The 24,643-nt window shown below is 48.1% G+C and overlaps 2 protein-coding genes across 2 annotated transcripts in view; one reads left to right on the top strand and one right to left on the bottom strand.

Annotated features, from left to right (window-relative positions):
* The first annotated feature begins 98 nt into the window (after nucleotides 1–98).
* LOC8030703 (protein arginine methyltransferase NDUFAF7, mitochondrial) lies at nucleotides 99–21,510 on the top strand. Its single transcript, XM_029974115.3, has 10 exons — nucleotides 99–400; nucleotides 1,056–1,213; nucleotides 4,453–4,533; nucleotides 4,631–4,741; nucleotides 6,933–7,109; nucleotides 14,659–14,907; nucleotides 16,623–16,769; nucleotides 17,549–17,654; nucleotides 19,204–19,271; nucleotides 20,258–21,510. The coding sequence occupies exons 1-10, from the start codon at nucleotides 301–303 to the stop codon at nucleotides 20,432–20,434; spliced, it is 1,374 nt and encodes a 457-aa protein (XP_029829975.1). The 5' UTR covers nucleotides 99–300; the 3' UTR covers nucleotides 20,435–21,510.
* The window catches only part of LOC8030704 (GRIP and coiled-coil domain-containing protein 1), a 29,537-nt gene continuing 26,279 nt past the window's right edge, over nucleotides 21,386–24,643 (bottom strand). The window contains exon 14 of the mRNA XM_040206231.2: nucleotides 21,386–24,588. Within this exon, the coding sequence (XP_040062165.1) occupies nucleotides 24,381–24,588 (208 nt within the window). The 3' untranslated portion in view covers nucleotides 21,386–24,380. The remainder of the gene's footprint in view (nucleotides 24,589–24,643) is intronic.

Here is a 24,643-nt window from a genome sequence, read left to right as displayed (position 1 = left end):
TTTTACATAATAAATTATATTTGTTAGTAACCTTTGCGTGTCCGCCTTTACGCCTCTCCGTATGTTTTTTTAAACTTCGCCTCGGCCAACTCAGCTTTAAAAAAAAATATTAAATGGCACTACAGCTGATGGATGCGCTCGAGGCGGGGTGCGACGACTGATAACCGCGTAACGCCGACGTTAGATAACCAGATAAGGGGAAAAAACGCTCTGGTTTCACTTTATCACTGAACTTACGCTGGGGCTTGCTGTCTCCTATACAAAGCCTGAAAAAAAAACATCCTCGGAAGGGGTCGGACGATGAGCGCAATGGCAGCACGCGCGGCGTGCAAACTTCTACGAGGGACTAACTTTGTCCTCCGGAGAGAGATTCACAGCAAAACTCCTACGATTGACCCAGGTAGGTTGGAAGCCACTAGTCATTATGGTGTCTAAATGAATAGCGAGTAAATATGCAAGTGACTGCGACGAGCACTTGCGTGCAAACTCGACCTGTGCGAGAAGGATTCAGCTTGATTTGTGCGATGTTTATGATGTTCACGTAATACTTACCATAATTAACAGTGTAAGCGTTAAGACAGTGAGTGTGCAGGCGAGCTGGTGATAGCTAATTATGTCATATAACACCTGAGACCGTGGTGGAAGAAATTGGAAACTTTTTAGTAGAAGGAACAGACACGGACGTCCCTTAATTGAGACGTCCCTTTCTGTGTCGGTTCCTTCTACTAAAAGGTTTCCAATTTCTTCCACCACATCTCAAGCGTTGTTGTCGCTTTCGATTTTCTGTTTTTTTTCTTTATGTTCTGGGGTATCTCCTACTCCGTTTCAAGAGTTGTGTTACAACTTTGTACTGGCGCGAGCGCGTAACTTTAGTGCAATGCTTGCTCGCGTGCTCGTGCAGAAAAAAAAAAAAAAAAAACACGCTGGGGCTATTGCATTAACCGCTCTTCAAAACAGTGCAGACGTACCCTCAAAAACTACTGAAAGCGTTTTTATTTATTTATTTTTTCTTCTAAAGATGAACAATTGCAAGGAAACTTTACGCTTGATCACAGGTATCGCAAAGCAGCTGAGTAAACGCTCCATGGTGATCGAAGCTCAGGCCAAGTCGGCTGAGACCAGGCTGTTGCAGCAACTGAGGTCAAGGATCCTTGCCACAGGACCCATCACCGTGGCAGAGTACATGAAGGAGGTGCTCACAAACCCAATGTCGGTACGTTCAACGTACAATTGTCCGTAAAAAAAAAAAAAAAAAGGGTGCATACATTTGAAGCGTAGAGCAAAGAGATGTCTGGGACTTCGACTGCATTCTGGTGATGATGATACCATTGAGGGGTGTGGTCACATTAAGTCCGAATAGATGACTGCCTTATTGCAATCTACCTATTTGCCACCTTGCATTATTCTCATTTTCCAACGGATACAGGGGGGCTCTTACGCAGTTGTAACAATCAATGTGAAAACCGAAAAACGTCATTTGACCAGTGAAGACATCCGAATGGGCCGCACCTATCATTCCCGTACTGAAGCAGGATTGGCGTGTTCGCCTGTGCGACGATTTCAAGATAACTGTCAATCCCGTGACCATGTTAGTCATATCTGATCCCTCTCATCGAGGAGTTGTTTGCAGGGCTAATTGGGGGGAGGGCCATGTTTACAAAGCTTGACTTGAAAGATGCGTACCAACAGGTGTAGCTGCATGAAGACTCACGGAAGTATGTGACCATAAACATCTCGAAAGGTCTGTACCAGCTTACCAGACTCCCGTTCGGGCCGGGTGTCATCAGCCCCATCGTTGTTTCATGGGAGATAGAGAACCTGCTACACGACCTTGACCATGTCACGGTATACATTGGCGATATACTGGTGACCGGCGCCAATGACCGCGACCATTGGAAGAATGTGCGGGAAGTCCTGGGGTGAATGAAAAAAAGCGGGATCGCGGCAGAAGCTTTCAAAATGCGAGTTCCTGGCACCCGAGGTGAAGTTTCTGGGGCACATCATCAGTTCAACTGGTCTTCAACCGAATCCAACCAAGACAGAAGCCGCATTAGCAGCACCCCCACCCTAGGATGTGAAGGAAATGCAGTGCTATTTGGGCTTGATCAACATTTATAGAGTATTCATGCCAAACCTTTCCAGTGTGTTGCACCCCCTAAACCGCTCGCTTGTGGCAGGGGCCCCTTTGGTGCTGGACATCCAAGGGAGTGCACGCATTTCGGAAAATAAAAGAGTTGCTAGCCTCCGCCACAGTTTTAGCACACTTTGATCCTGCAAGGCTGACTGTTGGTCGCTGATGCCTCCCTAAATGGGTTTCAGGCAGTGTTGGCACAATGAGAATCATCGGGGGAGGTGTGCCCAATTGCGTTCTCATCTCGAAGTCTGGCAGCTGCGAAAAGAAACTACAGCCTGCTGGACGAGGAAGCGTTGAGCCTCGTTTTCATAGTCACAAAGTTAAGCAATACCTGTGGGGCCGATCTTTCGAGGTCATCACTGATCATCTTGAAAAGTCCTGCTCTTCAAGGGTGCTGCGGTGGGTCGTGTTGTTGTCTGGGTACTGCTATATGCTGAATTACTGGCCTGGTAGCCATATCACTCATGCAGACGGACCGAGTCGCCTGCCACTGCCCACAACAGACTTTCCTGTGGACTGCCCTGCCGATGTCTTCATGCCAGTGGGAGTATACCCACGAGTGCTGTCGTCGCCTGCTGTTGCAGAGGCCACTGCCAGGGGCCCAGTGGTTTCACGAGTGAGGGAAACTTTGTGGATTGGCGGCCGATTGGACTTGGGACCTGAGGGGAAGCCTTGTGACACTCGCTTCATCGAGATGAGTGTGCAAGGTCCCAGCGTCTAACAGTGCTACAGAGCATGCCATTCAAACAGTAAAAAGGAAGCTGCAGAAGGCTGGTCCAGGGGATGTTCGTGCACAAATTGCACGCTTGCTACTGACATACAGATCGACACCTAGAAAGTCACGGGATGCAGCCCCTCCAAACTACTACTCGGAAGGGCAATGAGACTGCAATAGACCTGCTTTGACCTGACCTAAGGACCACCATGCTGCAGAAGCAGCTCAAGCAGATCAGATATGACCAAGAAACAAAACCTCGGATTCAAGGACACCCTGGGGACTGGGTGTTTGTCAGAAACTTTTGTCTGGGTCCTGCTTGGCTGCCGGCTGTGGTCACAGTGCAGGACACATTTTCATCAGACCTCCAACTGGCTGATGGATGAAGCCGGACACGCCACCATGATCATCTCCGGCAGGCTGAACCACTGCTACAGAATCAGCGAAACCAACCATCTGGCACAGCTGCAGACTTGGACCCTGACACTCCAGGTCCCGTTTCTGACATGTCGAACACTGCAGGACACATTCTGGCGCCTGATATCTCCTGTCTTGATGCTAGAATGATCCTACTCAAGGGTGTCAGCTGAAGAACCACAGCAGCCAAGCGCTTCAGAGGGCGCAAAGTTCCCCTGCCAAACGACCGTCGCCACGCCTCACCAGGGTGCGTCGGCCAGTGCTGAATTACTTCCTTTAACCACCAAGTGCTACTGTTTGTTTTATTTAAGCTATTTTAATGGTTTTGGAATTGTTACTGACATGCATTTCTTAAGGGTGGGAGGAGCGTGATGATATGGACCTGGACACGTGAGGGCGTTACTGCCTGGTATTATAAAAGGCGCACACTCCCGTTTCGTGCTGTTGTTCCTGGCCGCCGTGGCCGTTTCCCAAGCAATGTGCTGGGTACAGATCATCACAACCCAGAATGCATAAGTAAAAAATTACCATTTGCTCAATGGTGAAGTGGTGCCACACAGTTGTGCATCTGTACTGTTTCTCTCCACGACCTACATAAGTTTCTAGGAAATTGCCTACATAACTCTTGATGACCTAGAAATTGCCTACATAACTCTTGATGACCTATACATGACATACATATCCTCATAGACTGGCATAGCTCTTTAGGAAGTTTGTATAAGGTTGGGTAGTGACAGCCCATTTCGGACATTCAGACACACAGGATGATTTATAGGCCTAGTATCTTTTTTCCCCTCTCCAAAAGCCGTCTTGTTTGCCCTGTATTAGAGAAAAGCTGATGGTATATTTGTTACATTGTCATTTTTTCCATGAACTCTTCAGACTGTTTTGCTTTAAATAAATTTGGTGGCTTGACATCTAGTTCACTGGAAGGTGCAAGTAAAAAGTTTGGTTTACGTGGTGCGATTTTTTTCCGTCGATTTCAGGGATACGACTTTAAATTGGAATCAATGGTGGCAGAAATGACCATGATAGCTCGGATTTTACGTAAGCTCACCTACAATTCCGCGTTTTCCGGTGAAATAGAAAGCACCAGAAAAATTAATGTTGCGCGAGCACCGGACAAGCCTGAACCCCACCTTCGGCTCCTGCTCTAACCACAGACGTGTTTTCGTCTCCATTCTAGGGCTACTACATGCACAGGGACGTTTTTGGAAGCTCGGGAGACTTCACCACGTCGCCGGAGATCTCTCAGATGTTTGGTGAGGTACGTGACCCAAGTCAGGAGTTCTTGCTCTTGCATCGTTCATTAGCAGTCTCGAAGCCTGGAAGGGGACAGCTTGATTGCAGCCTTTTTTCTGCAGCTGGTCGCAGTGTGGTTCCTAAATGAGTGGGTCAAGGCGGGCAAGCCCAAACCACTCTACATCGTGGAACTTGGTCCGGGACGAGGTACTCTCTCCGACGACATGCTTCGGGTGAGTGCGCCGAAGCCGAGGTGGAACTTTGGGAGTTTTTGAAGTAGAACGGTTTTACGGGCCGGTGTCCGGGTCTAGAGTGTCACGAAACGTCCCTCGGCACCTACCAGTTGTCTTTACAAAGGCGCTTTGTCCCTCACCAGAAATCAAACCTTAGGCCTCTCGCTTCATAGTCTCATGCTCTATCCCTGTGGCATTCAAGTGGCTTGGATCAGTAGTGTCGTTACAGCTGCTACGTGTTGCCGCAAAAAAATTTGTCTCCCAATGTCAGGGACGTCACATAATCATTACAGCTTACGTGATCACGTGAGCTACAGTTACATAATTGCCTGCCCACTATAGATGTCACCAGAGCTACCTGATTGTGTTACGTACCTATCAATCGTTGTCACATGATTTCACTGTTATGTCATAGTATTTATTGCGTGACACTGGCGTGATGCGATATGACGTCATCGTGACTTTCCTGAGAAGCTAGTGTACCAGCAGTCAGTAGCATACCAGCATCCTGTTATCATGCACACTTTATCCTTGGAGTTTCGTGTTTTCGGATAAATATAAAAATGAAGTTTGGTCAGAGCACAGAGTCAATTGTCCTGAGTAGTGTTGTGCAAATATTCAGAATTTCGAATAGTAGTTTAGTATAATACAGTATTTGATATTCGCTTTGAAATGAACTGCAATATCCATATTTCTAGAAGTGCTGATCGCGGCGGATTAGCCTTGTTCAGTGCGCTCCTTACCGAGCACGAGTGCGCTGCGAAGAACCAACACCTGCGGAAGCAAGCTCCACGAGTGTTGCTTCTCTGCAGTGCACTGGTGCTTGGTAAGAAGCACACTCAACGGGGTAACTCATCGCGATGAACACTTTGAAAAGTATGCAGATTACAATTACGTGCTTAGGAGAAGAGCGCACTTTCAAACCAAGATGGTGCATGCACACCCGGTGTATTTAAAAAGGAACGGAAACTTTGTGAATGTTGGTATCTACATTGCAGTGAAATTTTAGTTGCTAAATAATTGTGTTTGTTATGCAAGATTATGGTTAGGTAGAGATGCCCTGACAACCTGCATTCATCATTTGTGATTCCTTTTTGTTTGTTTGTTTAAATCCGAGATTGGAGAAAGAATATTTGCATATCGCAAGGTTTGTAAGTCTACTCAATACCTGGGCATCTTTATAGGTTTTATTTTATGTCAACTACGTCATTTAGTTGCCATCCCAAGGCATCAGGCTTTCTAAGGTCACAGCCCATATAGTTAAAAAAAAATTGCTTATAAATGTACAAGTGGAAGCATAGGAACAACCTTCACGAGCTTAGCTGGGTTTTCGTTTAAGCATGGTGTAGCAGTAGTGAAAGGCTTGGAGAAACTATTCAATATTCAATTGAAAAATATTCGGTCAAACACACAATTAGCTTCGAACTTACAATCCACTATTCGCACATGACTAGACTCCTGCGTAAATGCTACTCCAGTTCACTTTCAAATCTTGAATCATAAACAAAAGGAATCTCATCGTTTATCTCGTCTAGGTTCACTCAGAAGTCAGGACAACAGGTCATTGTACTTCTGGGTCACGAGAAAAGCAACTGTTTCCGTTTTTAGTTCGGGCCAAGCTACTTGTGCTTCTTAAAGGAAGGAAGGGTTATGTTTTTGTAACAGTGAATCATAAGTATTTCAAAGAAGGGGGAAGGGAGGGGGGGGGTTCTGTTGGAGCTTCTATATTACACCCTTTACAACTTTACCTCGCGCAGCTGTGGGGGGGTGAGGTGATGGACTAGGACAAAATAAAAACTGGCTTTCAAGCAACTACCTCTAGGTTAGGAATTTTAAGGTATCAACATTTATCAAAGCAACACTTGCTTTAAAATTTTGTCGCGGGACAGATTAGTATTGCCAGTGGCAAGGGCAGCAGTGGCAAATCCAACTAGAGAAATATTGTTTAATACAAGCATTGAATCTAGCACATGTTTACACCAGGATATTATATATTTTTATTTTCTGAAAAATAGAAAACACTGCAAAATTAAACTCAGAATTAAGCTCAGAATAAAAGCTCGAAGAAACACCCTCAGAATTTGATGAAAAATAAACTTCAAAACCACGGAATCTTACTTATGCCCAAATCAATGCAGGATCTAATGGGAGGAGAGAGAAGAAAGAAAAACTACATCGCCTACTCTTGCAGGTGTTCTCCAAGTACAGCGATGCCATGGAGGTGGTGTCTCTGCACTTGGTGGAGATCAGCCCCCATCTGAGCCAGGTGCAGGAGCTCAAGCTGTGCGGCACGGTCAGTGTGGTCAAGGACGTCCTCGACCACAGCCCGGTCACCCTGCGCCTGCCCGTCAAGAGCGACTCCGAGGAGGTAGGTCTTCTCTTTTTTAGAGCGCAGCTCTTAGGCGCCTGTTTCCGCATTTCGCGGCATCGCCGTCGTCGTAACCGCCCCGCTAAATTTAGCAGGAAATTGAATTGGTGTCGAGGTCACGCGACATAAATTTTCTTGCTAAATTTAGCGGGGAAACTTAACCCGTTAAATTTAGCAGGAAAATTTTCGCTAAATTTCCTGCTAAAGTTTTGCTAAATTTAGAGGAAAATTTAGCGGAGAAAGTTAACGGTAGGAGGAAAGGAGAGGGAAAGGAGGGGCATGCCCTCCCCCCCTTCTCAAGAGCTACGCTCTAATTTCGCATTACAGAGTATTGTAAATGTCTTTCATTTTTTTTTATTTCGGTCACCCGCTGAGAGTGCATCAAGTTGGCGTCGAGGCTGGAGTCATTAAATGTTCCCAGAGTACTGGATTCCATAGCGTCTGCTTGGAACTGGACTGTTGAGACCGTCAAGATTTCCGTCCACTGTCTTGATGCCGGGAGAAAAAAGAAAATGTCTAACAGAGATTATTTTTATAAGAGAAGTTTCTTATAAGTAGGGTTTCGTGTTTTTCACACTTTATTTTTTGCCAAAAATTCAGTTTTATCAGCGTTTTTTTTTTTTTTTTTTTTTTTTTTATTTCCAATTTTTCGAAATTCGGAGAATTTTCAAGAATTGGGAATTAAATATACATAAGTAAATAAATAATATCCAGGTATAAACTTATGCTAGATAAAAAAAATTAAAATGCACTTTTATCAATTAATGTATTCAGCTGGATTTGGCGTTGGTGCCATTGCCATTATTATGTCCTACGACCGCGCACAAGTGTTGCTTCGATTAATGTCAATACATTAAATCAATAAATGCCTGGAGGTAGTCGCTGGGAGTTCATTCCATCGTATTCCATCAACGTACCATGTGGCCGTGCGAGGTGGAGTGGTAAAAGATGTAATAACGAAGTTTCAACTGCCCCTCTTCCCCATTTTAAGCAATCTCTATGGTCCATAGCTTTGGATTGGAACATTGGAACATCAAAATTCTCAGTTTATCAGATAAATCCTAATTGACCAAAATTTTACCGGCAAGTGTTTTTCGGGGTTTTTTCGGATTTATCCAAGAATACGGAACTTTCCTCATAGAAAAAGTTTTTTTTATAATTTTTTTTTTATAAGCGAGGTTCTTTTTACAATTGAAGGTCTTTGTAAGCAAAGATTTTTTTATAAGAGTTTGTTATAAGAGAAGTGTGTTGTAAGGTAAGTGTTTTGTAAGATAAGTGTGTTGCAAGAGAAGATTTAGTTAAACGTGAGCGCGTTGGTATTGATGACTTAATACAGAAAGAATAAACAGAAAGGACGGACAAGGACGGACATCTTTCGACTTTCAACAACATGTAGCGTTCTTTATTAGAAGTTGGCATCGAGATCGGTGAACCTAGAGAAAAAGGGGGGAAGGAAAGGACAAGTGACAGAAGGGAGGGAGAGGGAAGAGGGAAAGGAGTAAAAGGGGGGAAGGAAAGAGAAAGCGAAACAAGGGAGGGAGAGGGGGAGAGAGAATCGGGGCAGCGGAGGAGCGAGGAATTGTTAGCCCAGTGGGACAAGAAGGGGGGTCGGCATGAGAAAGTCGGGAAGTTGTTAGCCCGTTAAGATTAGGAGGAGGGGAAGGAGAAGAGGGGTCATCTCGAGACACAGAGCGGCGCCGCATCACCGCACTGTCAGGGAGCAAGGGCCCCCCGGGCCCGCGTCAAGGCCGCAAGTTGGGGGCGCAAATAAGCTGCCTCCCTCTCGGAAAGGACAAGCGAGGGAGACGAAATGTTTTGAGATGCCTGCTGCATGGCGTAAGCTTCAATTATCTCGCATCCGTAGCGGTCTCTATGTGAGCCCAGGATCCGCGCGTTGTGAAACCGGGGCTCACACGAAGAACATGCGCCTCTATGGCGGAGAAAGGGATGCTGGGACTCAATGTCCCCTTTTTTTATTTCCCTGTCGTGCTCGCCCAGCCTGTCATTCACGCAGCGGCCCGTTTGACCAATATACTCGGCGCCGCACGACAGGAAAATGGAGTACACGCGTCCAGTTGCGCAGGAAATGAAGGGTGTTTTGTGTTTCTTTGCACACCCTGCTCGTGAACGGCGCTGGGGGTCGTTCACGAGGCGGCACATGGAGCCTAATCGGAACCGGCATGATAAGGCCACATCGACATCATACCGGCGGGCCGCTGCCCTCAGGCGATGTGATGTGCTGTGGTGGTAAGGTATTACCGCGAACTTTTTTGGTCGAGGCGGTCTGGCGCGGTCGGGGTGAGGCTGGGAGATTAGAGACTTTAGGGATGTCACAAGGAGGTCGCGTGGATAGCCCGCCTTTCGGAGGCGACAGATTTGGGCGGTTAAGCTGGTTTGAGAAAAGTGGGAGCAAGATTTGGTACGGGATGAGGAAAGGAGGGATCTTACAATTCCGGACTTCACAGTTTTTGAGTGGTTGCTTCCGAACGGTAGAACGGGCTTCTTGGTCCGCTGCTGAAAACCCCAGCAGAGTCCATTGGGATTGGTGTGCAGGCGCAGATCGAGGAACTGCAATTCCCCGTCCGAAGGGTCCTCACTGGTGAACTTGAGGCCTTGAGAGTGGGTTGAGAAAACCCGCTCGATGGAGGCGGAAGTGGTGCCGGCTGTGTGGAGTACGAGGTAGTCGTCAACGAACCGAAATACCTTGGTTCCCGGCGCCTCAACGCCAAGCTCCCTCTCCACAGCCAAGTCCACCGATGACATGTAGAATTCGCTTAGAACAGGGGCCAAGCAGGAACCGATGCAAACGCCTGACTTCTGCCTGTAGATGTTCCCTTGGTGTTCCACAAGGGTGGATCTTAGGTATACGTCGACGAGCTGTAGGAACGCCTCGAGTGTGATGCCAGTTGAGTTTTGGAACTTGGCCACTCCGGATTGCGTGACAGCCCATTCAATGCAATCCATCAGAACCACCACGTCGAGGCTGTAAAACATGTCGGTGACATCGAGGGAAAACATGGCGACGTCCGGCCCAGCTGAGTGCAGTTCCCGGAGATATGGCAGAACCTCGAGGGAACATCCGACCCGAAAAGGCTGATCTAGAGGGACAGCTGTCAAATGTTTCTGAAGGAAGAGAGCCAGGTGCCTCTGCCAGCAGCCGCTCTCGGATACAATGCCTCTGAAAGGGGTGTTCTGTTTGTGTGTTTTTGCTGTGAAGAAAACCCGCAGGTACTGATCCGATGGTTTTGACAGTTTGTTGAGAAGAAAGGTGAGCTCGTTGGCTTTGCAGATAGTTTTAGCCTCTGTGCGGAGAGACCCCGATGGTCTGGACTTCATTTTCGTGAAGTTTTTGTCGAGAACTGCACCCAGTCTGTTGTTGAAGTCCCCGGCGGTCATAACAACGAACACACCCGTCTTGTCAGCCTCCAGGAGTTTCAGCTCTGAGCGCCTGAGCTCGTCAACCACCTCCAAAAAGTCCAGTTTTGAAGGTGGAGCCCTCCCGTATCTGCACACCACCCGCAAACCCGTCGCGAGGAAATCCTGTCGTTCAGGTTCAGGAATTTTTGAGGCGACTTGGTGAACAGCAGCCAGCTGGTCGATTCGCGACGGTTCATACGCTGGGGCAAACTTCGGGCCTCTTGAGAGAACTGACTCAGCATGTGCCGAAAGGGTGGTGTCGGAGAGGTTGAGAGGAGGTTCCAGCGCAGGGCTCTGATTAACTCGCTTTTCTGCAGTTGCGGAGGAGATGATAAGCTTCCAAGAAGACTCCAGGAGGAGGTGGGCAGACTTGATGAGGAAGACATAGGAGGGATGAGTGCGAAGTTAGTACCGAAAATAGACGTCATGAGACATGGGAGTGACCTCTGCATCACCAGGATCTCCTGCGACACCTCCTGTCTTGCAATCTGCATCACTCTGTAGTTCGCCGCCCAACGCGACGAGGAGAAGCCAAATACCTGATGTATCGCAGGGTGGGTGATGTTCTTGCGAAGGCAGAGACCGAGAGTCCTCAGGCGTAGGCGAAGGAGGAACAGTTTTGACACGAATAATGAAGCTTGAAGGAAGGTGACAGGATCAAAGTCCGAGGGCCCGACGCCTGGCACTTCTGGACGTGACGAACACATGGCTCTCAAAAGTAAGATATAGTTAAACGTGAGCGCGTTGGTATTGATGACTTAATACAGAAAGAATAAACAGAAAGGACGGACAAGGACGGACATCTTTCGACTTTCAACAACATGTAGCGTTCTTTATTAGAAGTTGGCATCGAGATCGGTGAACCTAGAGAAAAAGGGGGGAAGGAAAGGACAAGTGACAGAAGGGAGGGAGAGGGAAGAGGGAAAGGAGTAAAAGGGGGGAAGGAAAGAGAAAGCGAAACAAGGGAGGGAGAGGGGGAGAGAGAATCGGGGCAGCGGAGGAGCGAGGAATTGTTAGCCCAGTGGGACAAGAAGGGGGGTCGGCATGAGAAAGTCGGGAAGTTGTTAGCCCGTTAAGATGAGGAGGAGGGGAAGGAGAAGAGGGGTCATCTCGAGACACAGAGCGGCGCCGCATCACCGCACTGTCAGGGAGCAAGGGCCCCCCGGGCCCGCGTCAAGGCCGCAAGTTGGGGGCGCAAATAAGCCGCCTCCCTCTCGGAAAGGACAAGCGAGGGAGACGAAATGTTTTGAGATGCCTGCTGCATGGCGTAAGCTTCAATTATCTCGCGTCCGTAGCGGTCTCTATGTGAGCCCAGGATCCGCGCGTTGTGAAACCGGGGCTCACACGAAGAACATGCGCCTCTATGGCGGAGAAAGGGATGCTGGGACTCAATGTCCCCTTTTTTTATTTCCCTGTCGTGCTCGCCCAGCCTGTCATTCACGCAGCGGCCCGTTTGACCGATATACTCGGCGCCGCACGACAGGGGAATGGAGTACACGCGTCCAGTTGCGCAGGAAATGAAGGGTGTTTTGTGTTTCTTTGCACACCCTGCTCGTGAACGGCGCTGGGGGTCGTTCACGAGGCGGCACATGGAGCCTAATCGGAACCGGCATGATAAGGCCACATCGACATCATACAGGCGATGTGATGTGCTGTGGTGGTAAGGTATTACCGCGAACTTTTTTGGTCGAGGCGGTCTGGCGCGGTCGGGGTGAGGCTGGGAGATTAGAGACTTTAGGGATGTCACAAGGAGGTCGCGTGGATAGCCCGCCTTTCGGAGGCGACAGATTTGGGCGGTTAAGCTGGTTTGAGAAAAGTGGGAGCAAGATTTGGTACGGAATGAGGAAAGGAGGGATCTTACAATTCCGGACTTCACAGTTTTTGAGTGGTTGCTTCCGAACGGTAGAACGGGCTTCTTGGTCCGCTGCTGGAAACCCCAGCAGAGTCCATTGGGATTGGTGTGCAGGCGCAGATCGAGGAACTGCAATTCCCCGTCCGAAGGGTCCTCACTGGTGAACTTGAGGCCTTGAGAGTGGGTTGAGAAAACCCGCTCGATGGAGGCGGAAGTGGTGCCGGCTGTGTGGAGTACGAGGTAGTCGTCAACGAACCGAAATACCCTGGCAGAGGCACCTGGCTCTCTTCCTTCAGAAACATTTGACAGCTGTCCCTCTAGATCAGCCTTTTCGGGTCGGATGTTCCCTCGAGGTTCTGCCATATCTCCGGGAACTGCACTCAGCTGGGCCGGACGTCGCCATGTTTTCCCTCGATGTCACCGACATGTTTTACAGCCTCGACGTGGTGGTTCTGATGGATTGCATTGAACGGGCTGTCACGCAATCCGGAGTGGCCAAGTTCCAAAACTCAACTGGCATCACACTCGAGGCGTTCCTACAGCTCGTCGACGTATACCTAAGATCCACCCTTGTGGAACACCAAGGGAACATCTACAGGCAGAAGTCAGGCGTTTGCATCGGTTCCTGCTTGGCCCCTGTTCTAAGCGAATTCTACATGTCATCGGTGGACTTGGCTGTGGAGAGGGAGCTTGGCGTTGAGGCGCCGGGAACCAAGGTATTTCGGTTCGTTGACGACTACCTCGTACTCCACACAGCCGGCACCACTTCCGCCTCCATCGAGCGGGTTTTCTCAACCCACTCTCAAGGCCTCAAGTTCACCAGTGAGGACCCTTCGGACGGGGAATTGCAGTTCCTCGATCTGCGCCTGCACACCAATCCCAATGGACTCTGCTGGGGTTTCCAGCAGCGGACCAAGAAGCCCGTTCTACCGTTCGGAAGCAACCACTCAAAAACTGTGAAGTCCGGAATTGTAAGATCCCTCCTTTCCTCATCCCGTACCAAATCTTGCTCCCACTTTTCTCAAACCAGCTTAACCGCCCAAATCTGTCGCCTCCGAAAGGCGGGCTATCCACGCGACCTCCTTGTGACATCCCTAAAGTCTCTAATCTCCCAGCCTCACCCCGACCGCGCCAGACCGCCTCGACCAAAAAAGTTTCGCGGTAATACCTTACCACCACAGCACATCACATCGCCTGAGGGCAGCGGCCCGCCGGTATGATGTCGATGTGGCCTTATCATGCCGGTTCCGATTAGGCTCCATGTGCCGCCTCGTGAACGACCCCCAGCGCCGTTCACGAGCAGGGTGTGCAAAGAAACACAAAACACCCTTCATTTCCTGCGCAACTGGACGCGTGTACTCCATTCCCCTGTCGTGCGGCGCCGAGTATATCGGTCAAACGGGCCGCTGCGTGAATGACAGGCTGGGCGAGCACGACAGGGAAATAAAAAAAGGGGACATTGAGTCCCAGCATCCCTTTCTCCGCCATAGAGGCGCATGTTCTTCGTGTGAGCCCCGGTTTCACAACGCGCGGATCCTGGGCTCACATAGAGACCGCTACGGATGCGAGATAATTGAAGCTTACGCCATGCAGCAGGCATCTCAAAACATTTCGTCTCCCTCGCTTGTCCTTTCCGAGAGGGAGGCAGCTTATTTGCGCCCCCAACTTGCGGCCTTGACGCGGGCCCGGGGGGCCCTTGCTCCCTGACAGTGCGGTGATGCGGCGCCGCTCTGTGTCTCGAGATGACCCCTCTTCTCCTTCCCCTCCTCCTAATCTTAACGGGCTAACAACTTCCCGACTTTCTCATGCCGACCCCCCTTCTTGTCCCACTGGGCTAACAATTCCTCGCTCCTCCGCTGCCCCGATTCTCTCTCCCCCTCTCCCTCCCTTGTTTCGCTTTCTCTTTCCTTCCCCCCTTTTACTCCTTTCCCTCTTCCCTCTCCCTCCCTTCTGTCACTTGTCCTTTCCTTCCCCCCTTTTTCTCTAGGTTCACCGATCTCGATGCCAACTTCTAATAAAGAACGCTACATGTTGTTGAAAGTCGAAAGATGTCCGTCCTTGTCCGTCCTTTCTGTTTATTCTTTCTGTATTAAGTCAAGAGAAGATTGCTCTAAAAGAAGTTTGTTAAAACCGACGTGTTAACAGAAACTCGTTATAACCGAGCCTTGTTACAAGAGAGGCTTGTTATAACAAGGGATCGTTACAACAGAAGTTGTTTCATAACAGAAGCTCGCTATAACAAAAGTTTGTCATAACGGAAGCTCATTACGTTTTCTGCAGGTGACATACAAGCAGAGCATCACCAAGCACGGGGTGCCCGTGGGCTGGTACCGGCACCTGCACGACGTGCCGCGGGGCTTCTCCTGCTTCGTGGCCCACGAGTTTCTGGACGCGCTGCCCGTGCACAAGTTCCAGCGGACCCCCGAGGGTTGGCGGGAGGTGTTCATCGACCTCGACGACGGTCCGGGACCCCACCACCTGCGCTACGTGCTCTCCCGCGGCCCCACCCCGGCCAGCTTCTTTGCAGACGTGTGTAAGCCCGTGCAGTCCACCCCACACACAGCCCCTCCCTCCGCCTCTTTTTGAGTTTCCCTGGTACACAGGTAGAAACTGGGGGTTGAGGAGGAGAAGAGAGTGCGCGGGGACGTCAGAACACCGAGCTCTGGTTAGAACGATTGGAGGGTAGAGCAAAGCTAGCTGCCTTTTTCTCCACTGCACTCGTCAAACGCATTAGAACGCAGAACGCCGGCATCCGGCATTTCATGTTCGCAGTCGAACGCGGTCGAATGGTGCAGTGGAGACAAAAGCCGCCTTTGTCTCCACAGCACCCGTAGAATGTGTTAGAACGTGGAACTCTGGCATTTGGCAGACACCGGACTTTTAGACACAGATACTTAGCCAGTATGTAGGTTTCTGTGTGTTCGGTATAGTTTCAATGTTTTGTGCCTGTTTGAGCTACCGTAAAATACCGCGCATCCGCCCATTCCACATTAAGCGCCCATTACCAAATTTGTGAGATCTGAGGAAATACGTACAGTACATTTATATGTAAAATTGATGACCGGACAAGCGCCCATCCACCATTTTTTGGCGATTATCTCCAAAGTTTGAGTGGGCGCTTGCCCGGTATTTTACGGTAGTCATATGACTCCCCCTTTAGTACTTGACCTTTTATCTAAATTAGTAAAGGGGACATGAAATTTTAAGTGTAGTTTTTCTGCGTTTGGCTTCCGCAGTGATGGTGCAGGCATGGGGAAACACTCTGTAGACTTTTTATACACTTTATATTTGCTGGTTTTCACAGATGTTTCAGAAGGGCTGCTTTTTGAAACGTGTAGGAGTTAAAATTTTGCTATTGGGATGGATGGGCCAGTAGGAGATGCAATGCATGTAACTGCAAATAATATTCCTTTGAGAGGTTGAACTTGTGAAAAGCATCATTACAAACAGTTTGTAGCCAAAGGCCTTGTTACTGCCATGTGTTTTGTGACATCATTAATCCTTGTTATAAAAGGTACCAAAGACTTAAATTCATTGTCCAGTCAAGCACCTGTAATTAGGAGTAAATGCTTAACTCTCTTATGCGTCTCAACCTTTTGGCCGTTGCCCTGCATAGCAAGAGAGCAAGAGCTTGCTCGTCAAACCAAAAACACTCAAACTTTTCTCTTGTCTGCCATATTCACAGGGTTGAAAGAACAAATTGACGGACTTGTGCCATGTAACATATAAAGTTGTGTAAAACTAATAAAAAAAACATTCAGCCTTTCCACTCTTGTGAAGGAGGAAGAGCAGCGGAGCTGTAGCTTCTGTTCTTGGTGGTGGCCTTCCAGGCGAGCGATCTGCTCTTCTTTTGCAAGGAAATCTGAAGCGTTCGATGCAGTGAAACATTAGATGATAGCGGCCTCACGGCGGTTGCGGAACCATTCGCACTACTGCGCACATCGCCGCTCGTTCTGTTCCCGCTCTTTCTCCGAAGAAATGTTGCCGCCATCTATGAGCGACGGCAGCAACCAGTTGTCTGGTTGCAGAGGCTGGAAAGGTTGCCGTGATCTATGAGCGACGGTGGCAAGCAGACAACCGGCAAACACAACGCTCTGGACAGCTACCGCCATTTATGAGCGACGGCGGCAACCAGAGTGTCGTGTCGACCACGGGTGTCAACATTTGTTTGGTACCGGACACGATCCTGGGGAAACTAGCCCTTAACAGCTCCGCTGTAAAAAAATAAAAATCCTTCCATTCAGGTTGTTGGTGAGAAGCGAGACCACGTCGAAGTGTGCCCGGAAGCCGGCGTCATTGCGCAGGAACTGGCAAGCCGGATGCACGAACACGGCGGCTGCGGATTGGTTGTCGACTACGGACATGATGGAACCAAGACGGACACATTCCGGGTATGCAGCGTCTGGCGGTGGGGAAAATTTATCTTGCCAATATATCGGTGATGCATGGGATCCAGTGACCTAGTAGCTGCTTAGTCCTGATGGCAAAACGTAAATCTTGTGAAATATCAAGTCTGCAACCATTACAACGTCTATGGTAGTTTGTTTTTGTCTGCCCAAAATGACGCAAGAAGGGTGGCATACTTGCAATGGACACCTCGTTGTCACCTCGGCAGTGTGTCTTGGCGGATGCACCAGTGGCACGCTGCCAAGGTAATGACGAGGTGCCCGAAACAGCTATGTACATCACTTCTCCACACATCTTTGCAGGCAAGGCTTGTGGCACGGCCGCATCCAGTTTTGAAATCGGGCAAACATAAACGCAAAAACTTATAAATGGCTATCTCGAAGCCTGTTATCTTTTCGCAGAGTGTTTAAATTTGTTTAGCCTCCATAACAACTGCCTCAAAACTGGAATTGCAACACGACTCAATAATGAAATAATTAAATGGATAATTAAGATGTCGGCTCGTTACCCCAGTGATTTTGACAGTTTATCCCCCCTCTAACATCCGCCAAGCCCAATAAACACGTAGTGAAGGATACAATTTGTGTAACATTCATGATTTTTTTTTTGTTTTTTTTTTACAAAAAAATGCTTTAATTAAAAGCAAATAACTTGTATAATAACCCGAATGAGGTCATTAGGATAGCTGTTTTTATTATCTGGAAATGTAAGGAGTGCTAATGGGAGATTGATGCCTAACATGCTGCTGCACTTCTTCTCAAAGGCATTCAAGAACCACACCCTCCATCCGGTCCTTTCCGAACCGGGCACTGCGGACCTGACAGCCGACGTGGACTTCTCGTACCTCAAACGGATCCTTGCCGGGAAAGGTAAAAAAACCTCAGTTCTTCATTGCCACGATTTCACGTTTCACAACATTTGTTTACAGTGGCTTTACTATTGGCGAGTAGGTTGAAACATAAATGCCGCCTTGTCCGGCTTTTATTTTTTTTCCTCGGAGCTTGGTGTTTTTTTTACATCATCTATCACAATCAGGTGCGGGGGGGGGAGGGCAGGCAGATTAGACAAAAGTGCGGCATGGTACTTGTACTCACTTGGCGATTCTCTGATTGAACATGATCCCCAGCTGAACACCGACACAGCACTGACCACATCAGCCAAGCGTTGCGTCAGAAATGCACAAAAATAATTTATAATAATTATGTTGCTGTCCCCATGGGCGCAGTTCTCGGCTTAACCGCTATGGGCAAGGCGGTTATAGCTCCTCCACAATACTTCAAAGCACCGTAATCTGAAGCACTTGGTAGGAACAAGTCGACATTGTCTTTTTTTGTTTTTAGAGCGCAGCTCTTAGGGGCCCGTTCCCGGCTTGAGCGGCGTCGCCGTCGCCGTCGCCGTCGGCGTAACCAAGGTCATCCCAAGGTCACGTGACCCCCAAGGTCACGTGACCCCTCCAGGTCACGTGACCCCTCCCAAGGTCATCTCAAGGTCACGTGACCCCACGTGACTCCCAAGGTCACGTGACCCCTCGAGGTCACGTGACCCCTCCCAAGGTCATCTCAAGGTCACGTGACCCCAAGACCCCACGTGACCCTTGGAAGGTCACGTGACCCCCAAGTCACGTGACCCCCGAGGTCACGTGGTCTCCTCCCCAAGGTCACGTGACCCCCAAGGTCACGTGACCCCTCCCAAGGTCATCTCAAGGTCACGTGACCCCAAGGTGACCCCCACGTGACCCCCAGGTCACGTGACCCCTCTGAGGTCACGTGACCCCTCTGAGGTCACGTGACCCCCCGAGGTCACGTGACCCCCCTCCCCGAAGTCACGTGACACCCCCCCCCCCCCCCCCCCGAGGTCACGTGACCGCCCCCCCCCGGAGCATATTAAAGAATGAGGGGAGGAGGAGGGGTCTACCCTCCCCTCAGTACCCTTCACTCCTCCTCCTCAAGAGCTGCGCTCCAATTCGGCGTTACAGGGATTTGTAAACGGCTTTCACTTTTTTTAATGGGTGCTGTTGTCTTTTATCGGCCCGCAATATCTGACTGAAAGCAACCGGCCATGAGGTTTAAAGTCGGTCCAAATTTCATCGCCCTGTTTGGTAGAGCAGCTTCCGTTAAGACGACCACGTGGCTCGTTATACTTACCACTGTGCAATGACAAAACAGCTGTTGCAGGCATCTAAAACAAAGAAAAGACAGTAATTCAGCTCTGTTTCGTCAGTTGTAGTCACCGATTGAATGAGGAATGCAGGGAGCTGTTTCAGTTGTCCTGCCTTCCAGCGCGAGCTTCCCGCTTTCGCCCACTGTTCAATGCTGCGAGGAACGCTCGTCTCCGCTAACAGGGCCCATTTCGACGTGTGGCCACATCCTGTTCGATATCGGTGAACCGACAGAGTCGACTGTGTTTCTTTTCTAATAGCGCTGACGTTTGGCCCCGTGACGCAAGAACAGTTTCTCAAGAACATGGGCATCAACATACGCCTTCAGGTAAAGCATGTCACTTTGCCGTGGTTGCGTGAAGTTGCTACATCACTGATTTGGCTCTCACTTTGCCGTGCCTCTTTTGATTTGGCACAGAATTGCATGTTGTATCAGTAAAACCTGTAATCGAGTTAATTGGATTTTAGATGAGGTGTGGCTCCGTTCACTCGGTAGAGGAAACTTGATGAGCATAAATTAGGTTCTTTCAGGGACCAGAGTTGTACTCAGTCTCACGCTTATTTTCTCTCGCATTATTTTTCCTTTCACATCGGCGAATGTAAAAACAGGGTGCACTGTGCTGTCAGTTTTATTGTCCCGAGATGCATCTCAAGTTGCACACTGTTGGCACTTGACTAGGCACTCTGTGTTTCGTAAAGAGCCTCGATCTGTATTGCCTCGAGCCTTCCACAAGAGCACCGAGCACAAGCTGGCAGTCCTTAGCTTAAGCTCATAGCTCTGGAAGATGGACCCCACTCTACATGCTTGAGCTCCTCCCATGTCCTGGCATAACTCCCTCATTTATAGCAATGCGATGTAACCAAAACAGGTTATTGTCACTCTCGGAAATGGAGGCATTGTAGAATTTTGCATAACATTACCGTCACATTCTCTTTGCCATTACAAAATGGCAAAGAGAATGTGACTTTAGCCAACTGACGTGTTATATGGCGCTGCCGGGAAAATAACTGCGGTAGTGGTTAGTAGTCTGGCGGCAATGCCACGCTAAAATGCCTTGCTAACCCCTTTTCTGCCAAAGTCCAGTGCCTGCTCCTTTTCAGACACTTAGAGAGATGCATGCGTCACTGCGCGAGGAAACATCTTTCTCGTCATTCTACATCTTTCGGAACGTGCCAAACGCCTAATATGCCCACGTCGGACATCTCTAGGAAAAGAATACAATTCGTAAAGCTTTTATATTTAGCCATAATGCTTAGTTACTAAATCTTTTATATTTAGTTATAATGGTGAGTTACTCTGTTGAAACTTTTCAGAAGTTGCTGGACAACTGCCAGGACGCCAACCTCCGTCAGGAGCTGCTTTCCGGCTACGACATGCTCACCAACCCCGAGAAGATGGGCGAGCGCTTCAAGTTTTTCGGCGTGTTCCCCTTGGACATGCAAAAACCTCTGGAGACACACCCGCCGGCCGGATTCTTTGCCCCTTCCTGATTCGCTCGTCGACTCGAAAGAGCCGACGCCGCGTCCACTCGCCGTGGCAGCTGCCACCTGTACTCCGTTTTGTGTTGCACTGGACCACAGCGGATGCTGCGAGCCATTCCAGCAAATCGAGTGACACGAGAATGCCGTGCAACTGTGTCGCTGCACTTTTTCCGAGGGCTTGAATGGCGCTGTGCATCCTCTGCATTTCTGTGGTTCTTCATAAGGCGAAATGGATAACAAGGCTTCGAGTTTCGTTCCTACTTTTTCGAAAATTTTTCTTTTATAGGAGGGGTCAGTTAGAAGTTTTTCTCGCAATGTCTGAAAGCTACGGCAAAACGGCTTTTTCCAAGAGTAGGAGACTGTTTGCGGAACGGTCAACGACTGCTTTTTTTGTTATGTGTAAAAGGTTCCTTCGTTAATTGGTGACCTAAACTCTGCTGGTTAGGGTTTCGAGCTCAAACAGAAACGGTGTCTACGCTTACGGGCACTCGCTCAAAAAGAAGGTGCCAAAAGTAGTCGGAAAAATAGCGAGATCCATTCGGTTAAAATCCCATGGAATAATAGGTTAAGCTTTACCCCAAGAAAAGCTTTAATTTGGAGGCAAAAAAAAAAAAAAAAGTAGTTCTATAGGGCTGGTGCTTATGAAGTATTTTGATGGAATTCGCCTATAATCCACCGGTGCAGAGATCGCTGGTGCCAGGATTTTGGGATAGTGCACCTGCCGATCACCTCCGGCGCTTTTTCTAAGTCTGCAACTGCGGCTCTCTAGGTTTTCTAGCATCGAAAACCAAGTTTGCCAAGTGTGACCGAGACAAGAGGCGAGAAGTGACCTGTGAAAAGACGGCCAGTTTGTTTTGGTGAAGATTCCGTTCAGAGCTCCCAGTGGATGCTTTTCTTGTTTTTAGTATTGGGTTAGGTAGATCAGATTGAGGAGATGGTCCAGATGCAGTCTACACACAGTTTTACTCGGTACACATTTATTGTCCAATGTTTTTCTTTATTACACAAATATACAATTCTCATTGGAAATGTTTCCATTCCAGACCTGCTAATTGTAAAGTACAAAATAAAATGTTTATATAGTATGCCTTGTTCCCTTTGCAGTCAGGATACATGCAGGTGACAGCCTGCCGAGATGCACTGTGCAAACCTGAAGCACGCGCACCGGGACTCAAATGTCAACGTGGTCATTCACAAATGGATGACGACTCACAAAATGCAGCATTTTTGCCCATAACGCAGCAACTCTAACCACTAAGCAAGCTACACTACAGAGTAACACCAACTTAGTCAGTCTTGATTTTTGAAATCCTTAGCAGTTACCGGAAGTCGCAGGAAACTTTTCCATCCTCTGGATGTGTTTTTGCCGACCCCGAAGCCGAGGAAGTTGCATTTCCAAGTCGTAAAAATTGCCAACGGTGTCTGCACCAAAATAGCGGCGCTGACGAGAAATTTGGGGAACTGAGTGCCGCTACCCTAAGCGTAGCCTTTTTAGTGGCTCTAGCTGCAATTGTAAAAGCCGTCAGAAACAGTGACAACCAGAGAAGTGGAATGTGCAAAGCAAGACTCTGTGGCTTGCTTTGTATGCCATTTGGAGAGAAGGCACAAGTATGTTCTAATAACAGTGTTTTTGAATCTGGTAGTTTCGAGCAAATTACAAAGCTTGTGGAGAGACGGACACCAAAACACTGTTGAGAGGGCTTCCCCCGCAGGGAAGCAACACGGCTGCAGCGCTGGAAAGCAAAGCTTCAGTAGTTGGTGACTTCATAAACCATTGCAGACGCGGCCGATGAGAACGTTAGTCATAGTAAGCAACGATTACCTTTGAGCACTTGCTCCACTTTGAAATAAACACTTTGTGAATACGTAAAAAAATGGTGTTACAAACCTGATACAACCGCTGCACCGGTACAATCCACCATGTACAGAATTACTGGTCCGAAAAACCAGATATCCAGCCATGCCTTACCATTTCTGAGGCAATGAAGCTATATGTACTGTTGGCCATACTGAGCTGCAATGACCTAGACTAAGCTATCAAGCATCACTTTTGTGCCCACTGTGGATTGTCTTAGGCCCAAGGTTTGTACAAATAAGCCTTCTTCCCTCTTCCCCAGACAAGCGCAGGGAGAGAAAGAGAAAGAAAGCAAAATACATACTCTCGAGCACATATTTCTTCAAAAAAGTGAATTCATGAAGCTCAACAAAACAAATCATTTAAAATGCAGCAACAGGCGACTTTCCAAATGCCCCATTCCTCGGGGACTTTGCAGGCAGGGCTGGACATTAACAACCATAACTCGAAGCAGAGTTTAATGAAGACTAATTTAGTTGGATTCATACCAATATACATTATCTCTGAAACCTATAGGACACACAAAAGTTTTGCACACTGAAGCATGGGGATCCTCAGAGGCCACAGGTATGTACATTCATGCACCAGGAAATCAAAATGATTTTACAGTACTTGCTAGTAAAACCGTGGATTGTTGGGAGCAGATGAAATAAAACCAGGGAAGAACATAGCACAGGGTAGTTAGTGCGCTCATGGAGATCAACACAACAGTTAGAGACGAGAATTCAACAGACTCAACAGGACAGCTTGCCAGTACATTCTTTAGCAGCACAGGCTAAAGCCACCAAATGATTCCAGAGTACCAGATTCAATTTCCCATGCCAGGAACAAAAGTATGACATTACATGCAATTTACAAAATGCAATATTGCCTGAGAGCTTTGTTTTCATAAGCATGTTGATATGCGTGCCCCCGTGGTTGCATTGACTTGTGTAACAGCACTCTTGTGCGACTAAATATTAAACCACAAATTGAAAAGCAGTTTATTAGGATTGAGTAAATATTCAAATTTTTGAATAGTAGTTTAGAATAATATGCTATTAGATATGCGCATAGAGGTGAACTGCGGTATTCATATTTTTCCAAGTGTTGATCGTGGCAGGTAAGCCCCGTTGAGCGCGCTTCTTACCGAGCACTGGTGCACTGCAGAGAAGCAACACTTGCGAAGTGCGTTTTCAAGGGTGTTGCTTCTCCGCAATGCACCAGTGCTCAGTAAAAAGCGCGCTTAATGGGCTAGCCCGCCGCGATGAACACTTCAAACAGTACAAATATTGCAGTCGTGTGCTTAGGAAAAAGCACATTTTCAAACCGGCATCATGCGCACGTGAACCTGACATATAAACTAAATGAAAAAAAAATGTCATTGCCTACATTCCAGTAACATTTTCAAAATTAAACTGTACAAGAATATGTTAGGCAAAGATGGATGATTTAAAAACCTGCATCAATCATCCGTGGTTATCTTTTCAAGATTGAAAAATGTTTGCGTACAGCAAGAAGATTTATAAACTCTCTCTACAAGTTTAATTTTATTATGTCAAATCTGTCATTTACTTGCCATCCCAATGTAGGCATTGATCTTTCTGAGGCCACAGTCTATAGATAGAGACTGAAATTAGCTTAGAAGTGACAAGTGGAAGCTTGGGAACAAGCTTGACGAGTTCAGCTGGGTTTTCGTTTAAACATAGTGCAGAGTAATAAAAGGCTTGGAGAAATTATTCAATATTTATTTGAAAAATGTTTGGCAAAAACCTCTATTCGCTTTGAATTTACTTCTAACTCAGAATTCACCATTCGCTCATGCCTACACTCTATCATTCAGAGCCTCTGAAGTTCAGAAACAGACGAGAGAAGAAAATGCTGGGAGAAAGTTTCATTATTATTTCACTGCAAAGGGACTTGTGCTTGCACCAGGCCTTTTCTCTTTTCTTTAGTAGCATCTCAGGATCAAAAAAGCTGAACCATTTTCGGCACTCTGGAAGCATTTAATGGTTCTAGCATTGACTAGAGCCAGAAGACAGCACTGGCCAAAAGCAGCACCGGCCAAAAGCAACACTGACCAAAGACAGCACTGACCAAAGACAGCACTGGTCAAAGGTCTCACCACCAGAACTGGGAGGCCTGCCGTGCCAATTGGGCCTCCTGAGGTGTAAAGCGAAGACCAACAGCGATTGCATTAAGCATGTGCTTGCGCGCGGGCGCCTCGCCGCACAGGAGGTACTGCAGGACCACGTTCTTGAGATACTGAAGGTTCACGCCACCTCCTTCGTCGGGCCCTGGCAAGTTCTCCAACTGAGAAAGACGTTGCCTGTACAAAGTAGACGTCGCAGAATCACGCATTGTACGATAACTCGGGATATTAC

The sequence above is a fragment of the Ixodes scapularis genome, unplaced genomic scaffold (genome assembly GCF_016920785.2).
Source record: "Ixodes scapularis isolate PalLabHiFi unplaced genomic scaffold, ASM1692078v2 PGA_scaffold10__122_contigs__length_95168666, whole genome shotgun sequence".
Classification (NCBI taxonomy): Eukaryota; Metazoa; Arthropoda; class Arachnida; order Ixodida; family Ixodidae; genus Ixodes; species Ixodes scapularis.
This window is presented reverse-complemented; position numbering and strand designations above follow the sequence as displayed.